The sequence below is a fragment of the Bombina bombina genome, chromosome 5 (genome assembly GCF_027579735.1).
Source record: "Bombina bombina isolate aBomBom1 chromosome 5, aBomBom1.pri, whole genome shotgun sequence".
Classification (NCBI taxonomy): Eukaryota; Metazoa; Chordata; class Amphibia; order Anura; family Bombinatoridae; genus Bombina; species Bombina bombina.
In genome coordinates, this window is record NC_069503.1 from 19,221,523 (window position 1) to 19,245,986 (window position 24,464).

At 38.4% G+C, this 24,464-nt stretch overlaps 1 protein-coding gene across 1 annotated transcript in view; it reads right to left on the reverse strand.

The window, feature by feature from the left end:
* LOC128661241 (SCO-spondin-like) overlaps positions 1–24,464 on the reverse strand; it is a 624,208-nt gene that overhangs the window by 578,222 nt on the left and 21,522 nt on the right. The window contains exons 10-12 of the mRNA XM_053715520.1: positions 8,960–9,122; positions 4,853–5,093; positions 3,371–3,509 (exon numbers count right to left, since the gene is read on the reverse strand). Coding sequence (XP_053571495.1) covers positions 3,371–3,509; positions 4,853–5,093; positions 8,960–9,122 — 543 coding nt within the window. The remainder of the gene's footprint in view (positions 1–3,370; positions 3,510–4,852; positions 5,094–8,959; positions 9,123–24,464) is intronic.

Genomic DNA, 24,464 nt, shown 5'->3' on the forward strand with positions numbered 1-24,464 from the left:
AGTAGTAACACAGGCAGAGAGTAGTAAAACTGGCAGAAAGCAGATTGTAGTAACACAGGCAGAGAGTAGTAAAACTGGCAGAAAGCAGAGAGTAATAACACAGGCAGAGAGTAGTAACACAGGTAGAGAGTAGTAAAACTGGTAGAAATCAGAGAGTAGTAACACAGGAAGAGAGTAGTAACACAGGTAGAGAGTAGTAACACAGGCAGAAAGCAGAGAGTAGTAACACAGGCAGAGAGTAGTAACACAGGCAGAGAGTAGTAAAACTGGCAGAAAGCAGAGAGTAGTAACACAGGCAGAGAGTAGTAACACAGGCAGAAAAAAGAGAGTAGTAACACAGGCAGTGAGTAGTAACACAGGCAGAGAGTAGTAACACAGTCAGAGAGCAGTAAAACTGGCAGAAAGCAGAGAGTAGTAACACAGGCAGAGAGTAGTAACACAGACACGGTACAGAGAGTTGTGACACAGGCAGAGATTACTAACACAGGCACAGTACAGAGAGTAGTAACACAAGCAGAATGCAGAGTAATACAGGCAGATAACAGAGAGTAACACAGAGTGAGTACAGAGAGTAAATCAGAGAGAGTATAGAGAGTAACACAGACAGAGTGCAGAGAGTAACACAGACAGAGTGGAGAGAGTAAAACATAGAGAGTATAGAGAGTTAAACAGAGAGAGTGCAGAGAGTAACACAGAGAGAGTGCAGAGAGTAACACAAGCAGAATGCAGAGTAATACAGGTAGATATTAGAGGGTAACACAGAGAGTGCAGAGAGTAACACAAGCAGAAAGCAGAGTAATACAGGTAGATAACAGAGAGTAACACAGAGAGTGTGCAGAGAGTAACACAGAATATTGAGAGTAACACAGAAAGAGTGCAGAGAGTAACACAGAGAGAGTGCAGAGAGTAACACAGAGAGAGTGCAGAGAGTAACAGACAGTGTGCAGAGAGTAACACAGAGAGAGTGCAGAGAGTAACACAAGCAAAATGCAGAGTAATACAGGTAGATAGCAGAGAGTAACACTGAGAGTATGCAGAGAGTAACACAGAGAGAGTATAGAGAGTAAAACAGAGAGAGTGCAGAGAGTAACACAGAGAGAGGGCAGAGAGTAACAGACAGTGTGCAGAGAGTAACACAGAGTGCAGAGAGTAACAGACAGAGTGCAGAGAGTAACACAGAGAGAGTGCAGAGAGTAACATAGATATAGTGCAGAGAGTAACACACAGAGAGTGTAGAGAGTAACACAGAGAGAGTGCAGAGAGTAACAAAGAGAGAGTGAAGATAGTAACACAGAGAGAGTATAGAGAGTAACACAGAGAGAGTACAGATAGTAACACAGAGAGAGTAAAGAGAGTAACATAGACACAGTGCAGAGAGTAACACAGAGAGAGTGCAGAGAGTAACACAGAGAGAGTTCAGAGAGTAACACAAAGAGAGTGCAGAGAGTAACATAGATATAGTGCAGAGAGTAACACACAGATAGTGCAGAGAGTAACACAGAGAGAGTGCAGAGAGTAACAAAGAGAGAGTGCAGAGAGTAACAAAGAGAGAGTGCAGAGAGTAACACAGAGAGAGTATAGAGAGTAACACAGAGAGAGTACAGAGAGTAACACAGAGAGAGTAAAGAGAGTAACATAGCCACAGTGCAGAGAGTAACACAGAGAGAGTGCAGAGATTAACATAGACACAGTGCAGAGTGCACACTACAATCACTAATAAATACTACAATCACTGATAAATACTGCAATTACAGATAAATCCTACAATCACTGATAAATCCTACAATCACTAATAAATCCTGCAATCGCTGATAAATACTACAATCGCTGATAAATACTACAATCACTGATAAATCCTACAATCACTGATAAATACTACAATCACTGATAAATCCTATAATCACTGATAAATCCTACAATCACTGATAAATACTACAATCATTGATAAATACTACAATCACTGATAAATCCTACAATCACTGATAAATACTACAATCACTGATAAATACTACAATCACTGATAAATCCTATAATCACTGATAAATCCTACAATCACTGATAAATCCTACAATTACTAATAAATACTACAATCACTGATAAATACTACAATCACTGATAAATACTAAAAATCACTAATAAATCCTACAATCACTAATAAATCCTACAATCACTGATAAATACTACAATCACTGATAAATACTACAATCACTGATAAATCCTACAATCACAGATAAATACTACAATCACTGATAAATACTACAATCACTGATCACTGATAAATACTACAATCACAGATAAATCCTACAATTACTAATAAATACTACAATCACTGATAAATACTACAATCACTAATAAATACTACAATCACAGATAACTCCTACAATTACTAATAAATACTACAATCACTGATAAATACTACAATCACTAATAAATACTACAATCACTGATAAATACTACAATCACTGATAAATCCTACAATTACTAATAAATACTATAATCACTGATAAATACTACAATCACTAATAAATACTACAATCACAGATAAATACTACAATCACTGATAAATCCTACAATCACTGATAAATACTACAATCACAGATAAATCCTACAATCACTGATAAATCCTACAATCACTTATACATACTACAATCACTGATAAATCCTACAATCACAGATAAATACTACAATCACTGATAAATACTACAATCACTTATAAATACTACAATCACAGATACATCCTACAATCACTGATAAATCCTACAATCACTGATAAATACTACAATCACAGATAAATCCTACAATCACTGATAAATCCTACAATCACAGATAAATACTACAATCACTGATAAATCCTACAATCACAGATAAATACTACAATCACTGATAAATACTACAATCACAGATAAATACTACAATCACTGATAAATCCTACAATCACTGATAAATACTACAATCACTGATAAAGCACATAACTGTATCATATATATATTATTGGTAGGGTAATGGTTGCCACCTTTCTTGGAAGAAAATACTGGCCATGCTCAATTAAATACATTTTAATAAATAATTAAACAGCATAACTGAAAAACTAAAGCTGATAGGACTGATTTTTTATAACTAGTATTCATCACACTCAGAAGTTTCACTTTGACAGGAGCTTTCTTTCAATATTTATTATTTATTTTCTATATTGACATGAACCTTAAAAATACCGGCCATGTCAGTAAAATACTGGCTGGGTGGCAACCCTAATTATTGGTCACTGCTCTGTGTGAGCCTATTAACATTTACATGATTGCAAGCTCTTGGAACAAATCCGCTTGTATAATATTCCCCTTCTACTGGCCATAACTAGATACATATTACTCACCTGCACCAAGATGTAGTCACAGGTGCCATGAAAAGAGAACCTCTTGCGGTCAAATGTCACATAGTGAGGGTCACCGAGCACAGAACACTGGGCAGCACATCTGTCCTGGGAGCAATACCAGCGGCCGCCCTGGCACACACTGGGAGAGAGAAGGGTTAATGTTGGCATAATGTGTCTCTAGTCCCCTGGACTGCAGGATTAACCAGTTCATTGCATAGAAGGTGCATAATAGTCTATCAGTACATCAGACCTGTGACATAGGCAGAAGGATACACAGCACTACCACAGAGATAGTCTAAAGCTTTATGTTATTACAGCAGTTATATTGTCCCCTAGTGGTGACAGTGAGCACTACACACAATAGTATAAATAGCTGAAAAATAGAAATAAATTAGAAAGTTGTTTATAATCACTCGCTCTATCTGAATCATGAAAAATGTTGGGTTTCATATCCCTTTAACTTTAGCTTCATGCGCTGCCATTATAGAATGTAAGAAATATATTTACCAAACGCTGAGGGTTGAAGACAGAGAAAGGCTCATGGCATTGTGTAGGATTAGGTATTTATATTTATACTCACAGAACTGTAAACTGGCAGCTAGAGACCCCCATAGAATCAAAGCGCTCCTGTAATACCAGTTCTGTAGGGTCCAGCATTGTTAGGAATTTGTTGTGGTTTCTTTATTTACAACGTGTGTTTGACTTTGTGAAGTTAAAGGGACGGTCTAGTCAAGATTAAACTTTCATGATTCAGATAGAGCAGCGATTTTAAGCAACTTTCTAATATATTCCAGTTGTCAAAATGTAAGCTTAGGAGCCAGACTATTTTTGGTTCAGCACCTGGGTAGCGCTTGCTGATTGGTGGCTACATTTAGACACAAATCAGAAAGTGCTACCCAGGTCCTGAACCAAAAATGGGAAGGCTCCTAAGCTTACATCCCTGCTTTTTCAAATAAAGATACCAAGAGAACAAACAAAAATTGATAATAGTAAATTAGAAAGTTGCTTAAAATTGCTGCTCTATCTGAATCATAAAAATTTCATTTTGGGAGCCTGAGATGATAAATGCTTGTTGGCTGTTACCTTATAGAGCTTGTTGTCTGATTGTAGGCAAATGATCACTTATATTTATATTGGGGAGAAACTCACAAAACAAAACATTTCCCTGAACTCCAGATGTGATGTAATCAGTGCTGGTTTTTGTCATTAGGGAGACTATGTAGCTGCCTATGGGTACCTGCCTGGCTGCTGAAGTGATGCAGCTTAGGGTTCCAGGATGTATTGCGTTGTATTCTCTATTATTGGCAAGTAGAGTTTATCAGAGGCTGCACTTACAATTAAATAGCTTCACTAATTACACATAAAGTTGTGGGGACACGTGAGGAGAAAATGCTTGGGTTACTTGTGACTGTGGTGTTGCATTACCTGTAGGTTATAGGTAGGAGCACATCAGTTTACATCTCTGCTTTGGGCATTCCTTACCATTTGTTGCACCGTTGCTTGATGGTGTCTCCTGGTGAGTACTTTTGCCTTCGGTGGTAACATGGACAGTCCGCTTCCTTCACACAAGCACCATCCTCTAGGTACAGCCCAGACGGGCACTCACACCCACTCACACACTCATCTCGGCACTGCCCGGCCTCATAGCTCCCCACAGCGGCACAGCTTGCAGGGCAGGAGGACACACAGTCTGAGTATTGCTTGCCCAATGGGCACTGCTTCTCTGTAGGGAACATCAGAATCACAGCTTAGCTATATCTGTGATAAAACCTCCATATCTTTTATTTACAGCACTTATCTCACAGCTGGTGTAGGACACAGGTTACCATGCTGAGAAGTATCGGGCACAGGGCTCTAGGACAGTCTATTGGTCCTATCATTCTTTAGCATTATTATTATTATCGGTTATTTGTAGAGCGCCAACAGATTCCGCAGCGCTATAAACAAAGGCGGAGTACAACAAAACAATTATAGGGATAAAATGGGTAGAGGACCCTGCCAAGAGTTGCACTGTTGTAGTCAGCTCTTAAGAAGGTGATCTACAAACAGCTGGACTCTTAGGCTTACATGCTAATGGGGTTCAGGGGATAGCAATGGAGGAGAGGAACTGGTAGTAGGAAAGGTTAGTGTAGGTTGTATGCGTCCCTGAACAGTAGAGTCTTTAGGGAGCACTTGAAGCTTTTAAAACTAGAAGAGAGTCTTGTAGAGCGAGGCAAAGAGTTTCACAAGATGGGAGCCAGTCTGGAGAAGTCCTGTTAGAGGGAGTGTGAGGAGGTAACAAGAGAGGAGGAGAGTAGGAGGTCATGAGCAGAGCGAAGGGGACGGGTGGGAGAGTATCTGGAGACAAGGTCTGAGCTATAGGGGGGAGCAGTGCAGTTGAGGGCTTTGTATGTCAGAATGAGAATTTTGTGTTTGATCCTAAAAGCAAGAGGAAGCCAGTGTAGGGATTGGCAGAGAGGCGCAGCAGATGAAGAGCGACCTGTAAGGAAGATGAGTCTGGCAGAGGCATTCATTATGGATTGTAAAGGAGCTAGGCAGCAGATGGGGAGACCAGAGAGGACAGAGTTGCAGTAATCGAGGTGGGAAAGAATGAGAGAGTGGATTAAAATCTTAGTTGTGTCTTGTGTAAGGAAGTGTCTAATTTTAGAGATCTTTATAATGAATTAAAGAAGTAAAGGAGGAAAGACAAAAAGTTCATAATGTTCAACCTTAACAGATCCCCTTTAATCCCTGTTTTTGTGATAAACTGATATTAATAAATGTAAAAGGCCAATACATTTAAATGGCCATGCAGGATAAAATCCTCATATAAAGAAAATACAATGTTTAAAAACCATCCAGTTTACTTCTTTTATCAAATTTACTTTGCTCCTTTTTCAATTTGCTCTTTTCCACACCCACACACAGATTTGGACCTTCGTAAAAATCGTTATTTTTTACATCTTTACAACTATTTCACATCTATTTGCAAACAGTCTGCTATATTGCATGTGTGTCAAACACTCTGAAATGAAATGGCCGCAGGAAACATTATAGAGGTCTATTAAAATAAATGGTATTGATTCATTAAAGCTCCATTCATCTTTATTTTGGAGGCTGTATACATATGTATATTTGTAAAGTAACTAATTGTGTTGAGTCGTGATTGTTACTAACAGGGATTGAACAATCGTGACTTTCATTACAACCTATTGTAATCCGTTTCCATCCTCACCACTGCTAAATCAACTGAATGCATCTTTTATATTTTAGGGACGGGCAGACAGTGCTCTATTCTTCTATCACTATATGGTCACTTGTAAATTATCACAATTATTGTTTTTGACAATATTTATTTCTATTGTTTGTTAAAAAAAACTTTTCTATTTTAGCGTTAGTCTGAAAACAAAATGGAGACTACATGTTTCTATTGAAAGGACTTTTAACATCTTCTTTTGCTGGATTTTTATATTATTTCAACTGTAAATCATGAACGCGCTGCCTTACAATGTTGTATCTGCCCAGGAGACCATTAAACGAAATTGCGCCTTTGTGACTAGATTTTAATAGGAGATGCAGCTCTAAGTCCAAACTAATTCACAAGAGTGGGTTTCAAAGTCCTTACACATACATTATTAAACTTATAGACAGAAATTTGTCTTTGTGACCGTGAGTTCAATAATGTATGTGAATAAAAGAAAAAAAGGGCACCTCTTTGTGCACCAAGCTGTAATGTGAAGCCAATAACAACTTTAATACAGCATTAAAAACATTAGGCTTTCCAAATGCATTATGCTACCCGTTTCTCAGTGAAAACCCACTTTTCCTCAAACAAAAGCGTTTATTTGTTGAGAATCGTGTAGCGTTTTGGAAAGCCTAATGTTTTTAATTATGTTTTTAATGCTGCATTATAGTTTTTTTATTGGCCTTACATTACATAAAATTACGTCTTGGAATCTATGAATTTAGCTTTGAGGTATACTAATAAGACATGGTAATTGGCAACCACCTGAAGCATCGGTTTCTGCACCAGACGAAGAGCTACGGGGATGCGCTTGGCAGTGAGATGAGACACTGAGAGTTCTCAGCAAACTCTTCTTAGCACAATCAAGTGCTAATACTTTTGTGGGTATTGATTCATTGGATGTACATGGTGGAGGTATTTGATGCGAAATCTGCTCAAAGAGGGGCCCTTATATCTTCAGGATCTATACGACGTGAAGGTCACAAAAGGAGCTTTCTACCTGCTTTGCTTAAGATTTGATTGAAAGTATGAAATAGGTCATTTGTCTTCACATGTGAACTTTATATGAATTTAGCAAAATCATTTAAAGTATCAAAAGCTGATTATGTTGGTTGTTACACTTCTTACATATGTTACTTGTATAGCTAAAATAATAGGTACCCTCTAGTTTATATTATCTCACTTATTTTTAGTGTGGTATAGTTTGTTTTCTCTATAATGTATGCACAAGGACTTTGAAACAATTTTGCGATCCCTTTTTAAAACACGATTTTAAAGACATCAGTACTTGTATTGACAATCAGGACTTACAATAAAATATTAAAATAAAAAACATGCCATTTGTAGATTGGGCGGTCTGAAGTGATTAGATAAGTACACGCATCATGCCAAGATATATATGGCAATTCATATGGTTGGAGTTGAATTTGGATTACAATAGGTTAATGTCACACATGTGAATGAGTATTTCTCTTGCAGAGTGAAAAAAAGGCGTTATATGAATATAGTTTTACTGTAGCCTTAGGAGGTGTGAATGGGCTTCAGTTTGGATGACCTCCCAGTTTCTATTTTAAAAACAGGTACTTAATGAGATAAAAAAGGCGTTTTCGGGAGCTTTTCAGTTGAACACATGTTTGCAGCTGTGGAGTTTTAACAAACAAAAGGATAATGCATTATGAATTGATCACACAAGAAACTTGCCGACAATAGATTGTAATCTATCCTATGGGGTAGATTTACCAAGTGCCGGGCGGACATGATTCGCTGTAGCGAATCACGTCCGCCCGACATCGCTAAATGCCAACAGAATACGTTGTCTGCATTTAACATTGCACAAGCATTTCTAGTGAAATGCTTGTGCAATGTTGACCCCTGCACATTCGCGGTCAATCGGCCGCTAGCAGGGGGTGTCAATAATCCGGATCGGATGGGGATGATTGCAGTCCACCACCACAAGTTAAGGAGCAGTGGTCTTACAACTGCTGCTTTTTAACTTAGGTTTCCTGCGACTTTGAAACTTTGGGCATAGAAAGCAGCATTCACTGCTTGTTAAATCTACCCCTATGTCTGTATAGGTCTGTTTATTTCTTCATACTACAAGTCCTGGTATTCCCTTATCTAATTTCTTTTATAATTAATTTCCTCTAAAGGCCGTTGACACTGGAGAACTGTGGTTGACAAGTTTATTGGCTAAAAAAAAAAGACTCTTTTAGACTTGCTGGGGAATTTTTGCTTTTTTGTCAGTGTTTTTAATGAACATAAAATGAAAAATGAGAGAACTATGATTAACTATAACAAATAAGCTGTTATTCCACAACGACAAATCTCCAATATGTCACCTGTTCCAAACGCATGTTGGCACTTACCACAGAAGCCGGCCTTGCGCCAGTCTAGGATAATCCCCTGTTGGGCACATTCCCGGGCATAACTAGTGAACGTCTGGCACACAGAATCCATCCTATTTAGCCTGGTTCCTGTATCCTGGCAATACATGTACTTACAGGTGTCATAATATCCAATGGGTGTCACCTGGCAGGAGACAGAAAACATCCAACATGAAGACACAAATCACAGAGCTTCAGTCAAATCAGTCACAAACATTGTCACAAACTGACACAGAAAACATCCAACATGAAGACACAAGATCACACAGCTTCAGTCAAATCAATCACAAACATTGTCACAAACTGACACAGAAAACATCCAACATGAAGACACAAGATCATACAGCTTCAGTCAAATCAATCACAAACATTGTCACAAACTGACACAGAACATCCAACATGAAGATACAAGATCACACAGCTTCAGTCAAATCAGTCACAAACATTGTCACAAATTGACACAAAACACCCAACATGAAGACACAAGATCACACAGCTTCAGTCAAATCAGTCACAAACATTGTCACAAATTGACACAAAACACCCAACATGAAGACACAAGATCACACAGCTTCAGTCAAATCAGTCACAAACATTGTCACAAACTGACACAAAACATCCAACATGAAGACACAAGATCATACAGCTTCAGTCAAATCAATCACAAACATTGTCACAAACTGACACAAAACATCCAACATGAAGATACAAGATCACACAGCTTCAGTCAAATCAATCACAAACATTGTCACAAACTGACACAGAACACCCAACATGAAGACACAAGATCACACAGGTTCAGTCAAATCAGTCACAAACATTGTCACAAACTGACACAGAAAACACCCAACATGAAGACACAAATTCATACAGCTTCAGTCAAATCAGTCACAAACATTGTCACAAAGTGACACAGAAAACACCCAACATGAAGACACAAGATCATACAGCTTCAGTCAAATCAATCACAAACATTGTCACAAACTGACACAAAACACCCAACATGAAGACACAAGATCACACAGCTTCAGTCAAATCAGTCACAGACACTGTCACAAACTGACACAGAAAACACCAAACATGAAGACACAAGATCATACAGCTTCAGTCAAATCAGTCACAAACATTGTCACAAACTGACACAAAACACCCAACATGAAGACACAAGATCACACAGCTTCAGTCAAATCAATCACAAACAGCGTCACAAACTGACACAAAACACCCAACATGAAGACACAAGATCATAAAGCTTCAGTCAAATCAGTCACAAACATTGTCACAAACTGACACAAAACACCCAACATGAAGACACAAGATCATACAGCTTCAGTCAAATCAGTCACAAACATTGTCACAAACTGACACAAGATCACACAGCTTCAGTCAAATCAGTCACAAACATTGTCACAAACTGACACAAAACATCCAACATGAAGACACAAGATCATACAGCTTCAGTCAAATCAATCACAAACAGCGTCACAAACTGACACAGAAAACATCCAACATGAAGACACAAGATCACACAGCTTCAGTCAAATCAATCACAAACATTGTCACAAACTGACACAGAAAACATCCAACATGAAGACACAAGATCACACAGCTTCAGTCAAATCAGTCACAAACATTGTCACAAACTGACACAAAACATCCAACATGAAGACACAAGATCATACAGCTTCAGTCAAATCAATCACAAACATTGTCACAAACTGACACAAAACACCCAACATGAAGACACAAGATCACACAGCTTCAGTCAAATCAGTCACAAACATTGTCACAAACTGACACAAAACATCCAACATGAAGACACAAGATCACACAGCTTCAGTCAAATCAGTCACAAACATTGTCACAAACTGACACAAAACATCCAACATGAAGACACAAGATCACACAGCTTCAGTCAAATCAGTCACAAACATTGTCACAAACTGACACAGAAAACACCCAACATGAAGACACAAGATCACACAGCTTCAGTCAAATCAGTCACAAACATTGTCACAAACTGACACAGAAAACACCCAACATGAAGACACAAGATCATACAGCTTCAGTCAAATCAGTCACAAACATTGTCACAAACTGACACAAAACACCCAACATGAAGACACAAGATCATACAGCTTCAGTCAAATCAATCACAAACATTGTCACAAACTGACACAGAAAACACCCAACATGAAGACACAAGATCATACAGCTTCAGTCAAATCAATCACAAACAGCGTCACAAACTGACACAAAACACCCAACATGAAGACACAAGATCATACAGCTTCAGTCAAATCAATCACAAACATTGTCACAAACTGACACAAAACACCCAACATGAAGACACAAGATCATACAGCTTCATTCAAATCAGTCACAAACATTGTCACAAACTGACACAGAAAACACCCAACATGAAGACACAAGATCATACAGCTTCAGTCAAATCAGTCACAAACATTGTCACAAACTGACACAAAACACCCAACATGAAGACACAAGATCACACAGCTTCAGTCAAATCAATCACAAACATTGTCACAAACTGACACAAAACACCCAACATGAAGACACAAGATCATACAGCTTCAGTCAAATCAATCACAAACATTGTCACAAACTGACACAAAACACCCAACATGAAGACACAAGATCATACAGCTTCAGTCAAATCAGTCACAAACATTGTCACAAACTAACACAAAACACCCAACATGAAGCCACAAGATCATACAGCTTCAGTCAAATCAGTCACAAACATTGTCACAAACTGACAGAAAACACCCAACATGAAGACACAAGATCATACAGCTTCAGTCAAATCAGTCACAAACATTGTCACAAACTGACACAGAAAACACCCAACATGAAGACACAAGATCACACAGCTTCAGTCAAATCAGTCACAAACATTGTCACAAACTGACACAAAACACCCAACATGAAGACACAAGTTCACACAGCTTCAGTCAAATCAGTCACAAACATTGTCACAAACTGACACAAAACACCCAACATGAAGACACAAAATCACACAGCTTCAGTCAAATCAGTCACAAACATTGTCACAAACTGACACAGAAAACACCCAACATGAAGACACAAGATCATACAGCTTCAGTCAAATCAGTCACAAACATTGTCACAAACTGACACAGAAAACACCCAACATGAAGACACAAGATCATACAGCTTCAGTCAAATCAGTCACAAACATTGTCACAAACTGACAGAGAAAACACCCAACATGAAGACACAAGATCACACAGCTTCAGTCAAATCAGTCACAAACATTGTCACAAACTGACACAAAACACCCAACATGAAGACACAAGATCACACAGCTTCAGTCAAATCAGTCACAAACATTGTCACAAACTGACACAAAACACCCAACATGAAGACACAAGATCACACAGCTTCAGTCAAATCAGTCACAAACATTGTCACAAACTGACACAGAAAACACCCAACATGAAGACACAACATCATACAGCTTCAGTCAAATCAGTCACAAACATTGTCACAAACTGACACAAAACACCCAACATGAAGACACAAGATCATACAGCTTCAGTCAAATCAGTCACAAACATTGTCACAAACTGACACAGAAAACACCCAACATGAAGACACAAGATCATACAGCTTCAGTCAAATCAGTCACAAACATTGTCACAAACTGACAGAGAAAACACCCAACATGAAGACACAAGATCACACAGCTTCAGTCAAATCAGTCACAAACATTGTCACAAACTGAAACAAAACACCCAACATGAAGACACAAGATCATACAGCTTCAGTCAAATCAATCACAAACATTGTCACAAACTGACACAAAACACCCAACATGAAGACACAGGATCATACAGCTTCAGTCAAATCAGTCACAAACATTGTCACAAACTGACACAAAACACCCAACATGAAGACACAAGATCATACAGCTTCAGTCAAATCAGTCACAGACATTGTCACAAACTGACACAAAACACCCAACATGAAGACACAAGATCATACAGCTTCAGTCAAATCAGTCACAAACATTGTCACAAACTGACACAGAAAACACCCAACATGAAGACACAAGATCATACAGCTTCAGTCAAATCAGTCACAAACATTGTCACAAACTGACACAAAACATCCAACATGAAGACACGAGATCATACAGCTTCAGTTAAATCAGTCACAAACAGCGTCACAAACTGACACAAAACATCCAACATGAAGACACAAGATCATACAGCTTCAGTCAAATCAATCACAAACATTGTCACAAACTGACACAGAAAACACCCAACATGAAGACACAAGATCATACAGCTTCAGTCAAATCAATCACAAACATTGTCACAAACTGAAACAAAACACCCAACATGAAGACACAAGATCACACAGCTTCAGTCACATCAGTCACAAACATTGTCACAAACTGACACAAAACACCCAACATGAAGACACAAGATCACACAGCTTCAGTCAAATCAGTCACAAACATTGTCACAAACTGACACAGAAAACACCCAACATGAAGACACAAGATCATACAGCTTCAGTCAAATCAGTCACAAACATTGTCACAAACTGACACAGAAAACACCCAACATGAAGACACAAGATCACACAGCTTCAGTCAAATCAATCACAAACATTGTCACAAACTGACACAGAAAACACCCAACATGAAGACACAAGATCACACAGCTTCAGTCAAATCAGTCACAAACATTGTCACAAACTGACACAGAAAACACCCAACATGAAGACACAAGATCATACAGCTTCAGTCACATCAGTCACAAACATTGTCACAAACTGATACAGAAAACATCCAACATGAAGACACAAGATCACACAGCTTCAGTCAAATCAGTCACAAACATTGTCACAAACTGACACAGAAAACACCCAACATGAAGACACAAGATCATACAGCTTCAGTCAAATCAGTCACAAACATTGTCACAAACTGACACAGAAAACACCCAACATGAAGACACAAGATCACACAGCTTCAGTCAAATCAATCACAAACATTGTCACAAACTGACACAAAACACCCAACATGAAGACACAAGATCATACAGCTTCAGTCAAATCAGTCACAAACATTGTCACAAACTGACACAGAAAACACCCAACATGAAGACACAAGATCATACAGCTTCAGTCAAATCAGTCACAGACATTGTCACAAACTGACACAGAAAACACCCAACATGAAGACACAAGATCATACAGCTTCAGTCAAATCAATCACAAACATTGTCACAAACTGACACAAAACACCCAACATGAAGACACAAGATCACACAGCTTCAGTCAAATCAGTCACAAACATTGTCACAAACTGACACAGAAAACACCCAACATGAAGACACAAGATCACACAGCTTCAGTCAAATCAGTCACAAACATTGTCACAAACTGACACAGAAAACACCCAACATGAAGACACAAGATCATACAGCTTCAGTCAAATCAGTCACAAACATTGTCACAAACTGACACAAAACACCCAACATGAAGACACAAGATCATACAGCTTCAGTCAAATCAGGCACAAACATTGTCACAAACTGACACAGAAAACACCCAACATGAAGACACAAGATCACACAGCTTCAGTCAAATCAGTCACAAACATTGTCACAAACTGACACAAAACACCCAACATGAAGACACAAGATCATACAGCTTCAGTCAAATCAGTCACAAACATTGTCACAAACTGACACAAAAAACACCCAACATGAAGACACAAGATCTTACAGCTTCAGTCAAATCAGTCACAAACATTGTCACAAACTGACACAGAAAACACCCAACATGAAGACACAAGATCATACAGCTTCAGTCAAATCAGTCACAAACATTGTCACAAACTGACACAGAAAACACCCAACATGAAGACACAAGATCATACAGCTTCAGTCAAATCAATCACAAACATTGTCACAAACTGACACAGAAAACACCCAACATGAAGACACAAGATCACACAGCTTCAGTCAAATCAGTCACAAACATTGTCACAAACTGACACAGAAAACACCCAACATGAAGACACAAGATCATACAGCTTCAGTCAAATCAGTCACAAACATTGTCACAAACTGACACAAAACACCCAACATGAAGACACAAGATCATACAGCTTCAGTCAAATCAGTCACAAACATTGTCACAAACTGACACAAAACACCCAACATGAAGACACAAGATCATACAGCTTCAGTCAAATCAGTCACAAACATTGTCACAAACTGACACAGAAAACACCCAACATGAAGACACAAGATCACACAGCTTCAGTCAAATCAGTCACAAACATTGTCACAAACTGACACAGAAAACACCCAACATGAAGACACAAGATCATACAGCTTCAGTCAAATCAATCACAAACATTGTCACAAACTGACACAGAAAACACCCAACATGAAGACACAAGATCACACAGCTTCAGTCAAATCAGTCACAAACATTGTCACAAACTGACACAGAAAACACCCAACATGAAGACACAAGATCATACAGCTTCAGTCAAATCAGTCACAAACATTGTCACAAACTGACACAGAAAACACCCAACATGAAGACACAAGATCACACAGCTTCAGTCAAATCAGTCACAAACATTGTCACAAACTGACACAAAACATCCAACATGAAGACACAAGATCATACAGCTTCAGTCAAATCAGTCACAAACATTGTCACAAACTGACACAAAACACCCAACATGAAGACACAAGATCATACAGCTTCAGTCAAATCAGTCACAAACATTGTCACAAACTGACACAAAAAACACCCAACATGAAGACACAAGATCTTACAGCTTCAGTCAAATCAATCACAAACATTGTCACAAATTGACACAAAACACCCAACATGAAGACACAAGATCTTACAGCTTCAGTCAAATCAATCACAAACATTGTCACAAACTGACACAAAACACCCAACATGAAGACACAAGATCATACAGCTTCAGTCAAATCAGTCACAGACATTGTCACAAACTGACACAAAACATCCAACATGAAGACACAAGATCACACAGCTTCAGTCAAATCAATCACAAACATTGTCACAAACTGAGACAAAACATCCAACATGAAGACACAAGATCATACAGCTTCAGTCAAATCAGTCACAAACATTGTCACAAACTGACACAAAACACCCAACATGAAGACACAAGATCATACAGCTTCAGTCAAATCAATCACAAACATTGTCACAAACTGACACAAAAAACACCCAACATGAAGACACAAGATCTTACAGCTTCAGTCAAATCAGTCACAAACATTGTCACAAACTGACACAAAAAACACCCAACATGAAGACACAAGATCATACAGCTTCAGTCAAATCAGTCACAAACATTGTCACAAACTGACACAAAAAACACCCAACATGAAGACACAAGATCTTACAGCTTCAGTCAAATCAATCACAAACATTGTCACAAATTGACACAAAACACCCAACATGAAGACACAGGATCACACAGCTTCAGTCAAATCAATCACAAACATTGTCACAAACTGACACAAAAAACATCCAACATGAAGACACAAGATCATACAGCTTCAGTCAAATCAGTCACAAACATTGTCACAAACTGACACAAAACACCCAACATGAAGACACAAGATCATACAGCTTCAGTCAAATCAGTCACAAACATTGTCACAAATTGACACAAAACACCCAACATGAAGACACAGGATCACACAGCTTCAGTCAAATCAATCACAAACATTGTCACAAACTGACACACAAAACATCCAACATGAAGACACAAGATCATACAGCTTCAGTCAAATCAGTCACAAACATTGTCACAAACTGACACAAAACACCCAACATGAAGACACAAGATCACACAGCTTCAGTCAAATCAATCACAAACATTGTCACAAACTGACACACAAAACATCCAACATGAAGACACAAGATCTTACAGCTTCAGTCAAATCAATCACAAACATTGTCACAAACTGACACAGAAAACACCCAACATGAAGACACAAGATCATACAGCTTCAGTCAAATCAATCACAAACATTGTCACAAACTGACACACAAAACACCCAACATGAAGATACAAGATCACACAGCTTCAGTCAAATCAGTCACAAACATTGTCACAAAGTGACACAGAAAACACCAACATGAAGACACAAGATCATACAGCTTCAGTCAAATCAGTCACAAACATTGTCACAAACTGACACAAAACACCCAACATGAAGACACAAGATCACACAGCTTCAGTCAAATCAATCACAAACATTGTCACAAACTGACACAGAACACCCAACATGAAGACACAAGATCATACAGCTTCAGTCAAATCAGTCACAAACATTGTCACAAACTGACACAAAACACCCAACATGAAGACACAAGATCATACAGCTTCAGTCAAATCAATCACAAACATTGTCACAAACTGACACAAAACATCCAACATGAAGACACAAGATCACACAGCTTCAGTCAAATCAATCACAAACATTGTCACAAACTGACACGGAAAACACCCAACATGAAGACACAAGATCATACAGCTTCAGTCAAATCAATCACAAACATTGTCACAAACTGACACAGAAAACACCCAACATGAAGACACAAGATCATACAGCTTCAGTCAAATCAATCACAAACATTGTCACAAACTGACACAGAAAACACCCAACATGAAGACACAAGATCACACAGCTTCAGTCAAATCAGTCACAAACATTGTCACAAACTGACACAGAAAACACCCAACATGAAGACACAAGATCATACAGCTTCAGTCAAATCAGTCACAAACATTGTCACAAACTGACACAGAAAACACCCAACATGAAGACACAAGATCACACAGCTTCAGTCAAATCAGTCACAAACATTGTCACAAACTGACACAAAACATCCAACATGAAGACACAAGATCATACAGCTTCAGTCAAATCAGTCACAAACATTGTCACAAACTGACACAAAACACCCAACATGAAGACACAAGATCATACAGCTTCAGTCAAATCAGTCACAAACATTGTCACAAACTGACACAAAAAACACCCAACATGAAGACACAAGATCTTACAGCTTCAGTCAAATCAATCACAAACATTGTCACAAATTGACACAAAACACCCAACATGAAGACACAAGATCTTACAGCTTCAGTCAAATCAATCACAAACATTGTCACAAACTGACACAAAACACCCAACATGAAGACACAAGATCATACAGCTTCAGTCAAATCAGTCACAAACATTGTCACAAACTGACACAAAACATCCAACATGAAGACACAAGATCACACAGCTTCAGTCAAATCAATCACAAACATTGTCACAAACTGACACAAAACATCCAACATGAAGACACAAGATCATACAGCTTCAGTCAAATCAGTCACAAACATTGTCACAAACTGACACAAAACACCCAACATGAAGACACAAGATCATACAGCTTCAGTCAAATCAATCACAAACATTGTCACAAACTGACACAAAAAACACCCAACATGAAGACACAAGATCTTACAGCTTCAGTCAAATCAGTCACAAACATTGTCACAAACTGACACAAAAAACACCCAACATGAAGACACAAGATCATACAGCTTCAGTCAAATCAGTCACAAACATTGTCACAAACTGACACAAAAAACACCCAACATGAAGACACAAGATCTTACAGCTTCAGTCAAATCAATCACAAACATTGTCACAAATTGACACAAAACACCCAACATGAAGACACAAGATCACACAGCTTCAGTCAAATCAATCACAAACATTGTCACAAACTGACACACAAAACATCCAACATGAAGACACAAGATCATACAGCTTCAGTCAAATCAGTCACAAACATTGTCACAAACTGACACAAAACACCCAACATGAAGACACAAGATCATACAGCTTCAGTCAAATCAGTCACAAACATTGTCACAAATTGACACAAAACACCCAACATGAAGACACAGGATCACACAGCTTCAGTCAAATCAATCACAAACATTGTCACAAACTGACACACAAAACATCCAACATGAAGACACAAGATCATACAGCTTCAGTCAAATCAGTCACAAACATTGTCACAAACTGACACAAAACACCCAACATGAAGACACAAGATCACACAGCTTCAGTCAAATCAATCACAAACATTGTCACAAACTGACACACAAAACATCCAACATGAAGACACAAGATCTTACAGCTTCAGTCAAATCAATCACAAACATTGTCACAAACTGACACAGAAAACACCCAACATGAAGACACAAGATCATACAGCTTCAGTCAAATCAATCACAAACATTGTCACAAACTGACACACAAAACACCCAACATGAAGATACAAGATCACACAGCTTCAGTCAAATCAGTCACAAACATTGTCACAAAGTGACACAGAAAACACCCAACATGAAGACACAAGATCATACAGCTTCAGTCAAATCAGTCACAAACATTGTCACAAACTGACACAAAACACCCAACATGAAGACACAAGATCACACAGCTTCAGTCAAATCAATCACAAACATTGTCACAAACTGACACAGAACACCCAACATGAAGACACAAGATCATACAGCTTCAGTCAAATCAGTCACAAACATTGTCACAAACTGACACAAAACACCCAACATGAAGACACAAGATCATACAGCTTCAGTCAAATCAATCACAAACATTGTCACAAACTGACACAAAACATCCAACATGAAGACACAAGATCACACAGCTTCAGTCAAATCAATCACAAACATTGTCACAAACTGACACGGAAAACACCCAACATGAAGACACAAGATCATACAGCTTCAGTCAAATCAGTCACAAACATTGTCACAAACTGACACAAAACACCCAACATGAAGACACAAGATCATACAGCTTCAGTCAAATCAATCACAAACATTGTCACAAACTGACACAGAAAACACCCAACATGAAGATACAAGATCACACAGCTTCAGTCAAATCAGTCACAAACATTGTCACAAACTGACACAGAAAACACCCAACATGAAGACACAAGATCATACAGCTTCAGTCAAATCAGTCACAAACATTGTCACAAACTGACACAAAACACCCAACATGAAGACACAAGATCACACAGCTTCAGTCAAATCAGTCACAAACATTGTCACAAACTGACACAGAAAACACCCAACATGAAGACACAAGATCATACAGCTTCAGTCAAATCAGTCACAAACATTGTCACAAACTGACACAGAAAACACCCAACATGAAGACACAAGATCATACAGCTTCAGTCAAATCAGTCACAAACATTGTCACAAACTGACACAAAACACCCAACATGAAGACACAAGATCACACAGCTTCAGTCAAATCAGTCACAAACATTGTCACAAACTGACACAAAACACCCAACATGAAGACACAAGATCACACAGCTTCAGTCAAATCAGTCACAAACATTGTCACAAACTGACACAGAAAACACCCAACATGAAGACACAAGATCATACAGCTTCAGTCAAATCAGTCACAAACATTGTCACAAACTGACACAAAACACCCAACATGAAGACACAAGATCATACAGCTTCAGTCAAATCAATCACAAACATTGTCACAAACTGACACAAAACACCCAACATGAAGACACAAGATCATACAGCTTCAGTCAAATCAGTCACAAACATTGTCACAAACTGACACAGAAAACACCCAACATGAAGACACAAGATCACACAGCTTCATTCAAATCAATCACAAACATTGTCACAAACTGACACAAAACACCCAACATGAAGACACAAGATCACACAGCTTCAGTCAAATCAGTCACAAACATTGTCACAAACTGACACAAAACATCCAACATGAAGACACAAAATCATACAGCTTCAGTCAAATCAGTCACAAACATTGTCACAAACTGACACAAAACACCCAACATGAAGACACAAGATCACACAGCTTCAGTCAAATCAGTCACAAACATTGTCACAAACTGACACAAAACATCCAACATGAAGACACAAGATCATACAGCTTCAGTCACATCAATCACAAACATTGTCACAAACTGACACAGAAAACACCCAACATGAAGACACAAGATCATACAGCTTCAGTCAAATCAGTCACAAACATTGTCACAAACTAACACAGAAAACATCCAACATGAAGACACAAAATCATACAGCTTCAGTCATATCAGTCACAAACTGCGTCACAACTGAACAGGGTCGCCATCAGGGGGTGACAGGGGTGACTCCTGTCAGGGGCCCAGTGGGCCAGGGGGGCCCCATGAGGCAAGAACTAAAAAAAAAAATTGTTTTTTTAATTGAGCATGGGAAATGTTATTACAAGGAGTAAAGTATTAGCATTTGAGAGGATTTCTGAGTGTGCACTAAACCACTATGCACAGTGGGAGAGAGACTTTGCACTTTGTTTGTACAGTGTGTGCCTGAGTCAGAGGGCAGATCACTTTCATTTGCAGAGGAGGTAGGACTTTCTTAGCAAATGTTTTTTATTTCTTTGTGCATTTTCGGATTGTAACTTCAGTGTGGTAGTAGTTATATGGTGGGGTCAGGGGTCCATAAAACACATTTTTATTTGACAATGCTATAGAAATTCTATATTTAAAACCATGCAAAAATGTTTCCTTTTCAATACACAAATGGTAGGTGCCCTTTTGGCAGATATGAATTTTTATATATATATATATATATATATATATATATATATATATATATATATATATATTCCAGTTTACTGCCCCTTTACGCAAAGACTTTCCAGATGCAAGGAGGCATTTTATCTAAGATCTTTACATCTGCATAAAATGTTATACTCTCAGACTAAGATTGCTCAGTGTTTGAAATGAGACAGGTTAACTTACAACTGTTCAGTCTACACTACAGCTGACTTAATTTTGAAATACATACCAGCAAGCCTAAATCCTGCATTTAACCAGATCTAATGGTATGAGTACCACAGCTTATGGTTCCACCAAGACCATATAGAGTACAGCATTTTCAAAATCCACAAGTACAGCTGACAGATGGGAACATTTGTACACTATATTTGAAGTGGTGCTCTTGGTTGGGGAAAAAACAAACAAACATATGTCAACCTTTTAAAAGTACTTTTCTTCATCTAGCCATCTACCCAGATCATTAATGTACAATTTTGAATTCACAGAATTATTTTTGTTTGCACATTTGCAAATATGATTCTTTATAAAGTGATCTCTTAATTTCTGCAATTTTTTTATCAAGCATGTCACACACTGTTGATTTAGGGGATGCAAGGTGCATAAATGTTTCCTCCTGTGAGTGTTTCTGTGGGTGTCTGTGTTTATGTCTTTGTGCTTTGGTTTGTATCTCTATGAGTGTGTATGTATTTTTTTTTCTGTGGGTCTCTCTGTGAGGGTGGCTGTGTATGTGTGTGCATATGTCTTTGAGCTTTTTCTATGGGTGTCTTTGTGAGCGTGTGTGTATGTTTGCCTTTGTGTATTTTCTCTGGATGCCTCTGTGAGGGTGGGTGTGTATGTCTGTGTTTTCTGTGGATGTCTCTGTGAGGGTGTGTGTGTGTGTGTGTATGTATGTATGTCTGTGTTTTCTGGGGATGTCTCTGTGAGGGTGTGTGTTTTCTGTGGGTGTCTCTGTGAGGGTGTGTGTATGTATGTATTTCTGTGTTTTATGTGGTTGTCTCTCTGTGTGTGTATGTCTTTGTGTGTTTTCTGAGTCTGTCTCTGTCTGTGTTTCCTTGGGTGTATGTGCAAGTTTGAGTTTGTGTGTGTGTGTCGATTGTCTGTTCCTTTTTAGGACATATTGACCTTACTACTGATTATTCACATCTTTCTATTGACTTTGAGACTAACTAGACCTTTCCGGAAGTCACCAATCCACCATTTAACCTTTAAATTACTGTTTAGGCAGTTCAGGACCCTTCCTTTCAGCCACTGCATGCTGTTGTCATCATTTAGTTGGCATCTTCCTTTACAAAAAGATAATGAGAACTCCTTATTTTGTTTTCTAAATCTCCTTTTTTTTTTTACAAAACTGTAGTTTACCTCATTACTTGTCAGGTCAATGTAAACAAGTGCTGAGTGTCTGTTTGGGTGTCTGTGTCTGAGTGTGTTTCTTTGCATGTCTGCTAGAGTGTCTTTATCTGAATCCTTATGTGTGAGTGTGTGTGTGTGTGTGTGTTTCAGTGTATGAGTGTGTCTGTGTGTTTGTATGTTACTACCTTTACTACATTTCCAAGTTTAAATAGACACTTAAGAATAAAGTGCACATACGTTTTAGTCACTTGGTCAAAAATCTCAAGGGGGGGCCCTGATCAATAGTTAAGTCAGGGGCCCCAAAGTTCTAGTGGCGGCCCTGCAACTGAAAGATGCAAAACTGACACAGAAAACATCCAACATGAAGACACAAGATCATACAGCTTCAGTCAAATCAGTCACAAACATTGTCACAAACTGACACAGAAAACACCCAACATGAAGACACAAGATCATACAGCTTCAGTCAAATCAATCACAAACATTGTCACAAACTGACACAAAACATCCAACATGAAGACACAAGATCACACAGCTTCAGTCAAATCAGTCACAAACATTGTCACAAACTGACAGAAAACACCCAACATGAAGACACAAGATCACACAGCTTCAGTCAAATCAGTCACAAACATTGTCACAAACTGACACACAAAACACCCAACATGAAGACACAAGATCACACAGCTTCAGTCAAATCAGTCACAAACATTGTCACAAACTGACAGAAAACACCCAACATGAAGACACAAGATCACACAGCTTCAGTCAAATCAATCACAAACATTGTCACAAACTGACACAAAACACCCAACATGAAGACACAAGATCATACAGCTTCAGTCAAATCAGTCACAAACATTGTCACAAACTGACACAGAAAACACCCAACATGAAGACACAAGATCTTACAGCTTCAGTCAAATCAGTCACAAACATTGTCACAAACTGACACAGAAAACACCCAACATGAAGACACAAGATCATACAGCTTCAGTCAAATCAGTCACAGACATTGTCACAAACTGACACAGAAAACACCCAACATGAAGACACAAGATCATACAGCTTCAGTCAAATCAATCACAAACATTGTCACAAACTGACACAGAAAACACCCAACATGAAGACACAAGATCATACAGCTTCAGTCAAATCAATCACAAACATTGTCACAAACTGACACAGAAAACACCCAACATGAAGACACAAAATCATACAGCTTCAGTCAAATCAATCACAAACATTGTCACAAACTGACACAGAAAACATCCAACATGAAGACACAAGATCATACAGCTTCAGTCAAATCAATCACAAACATTGTCACAAACTGACACAGAAAACACCCAACATGAAGAAACAAGATCATACA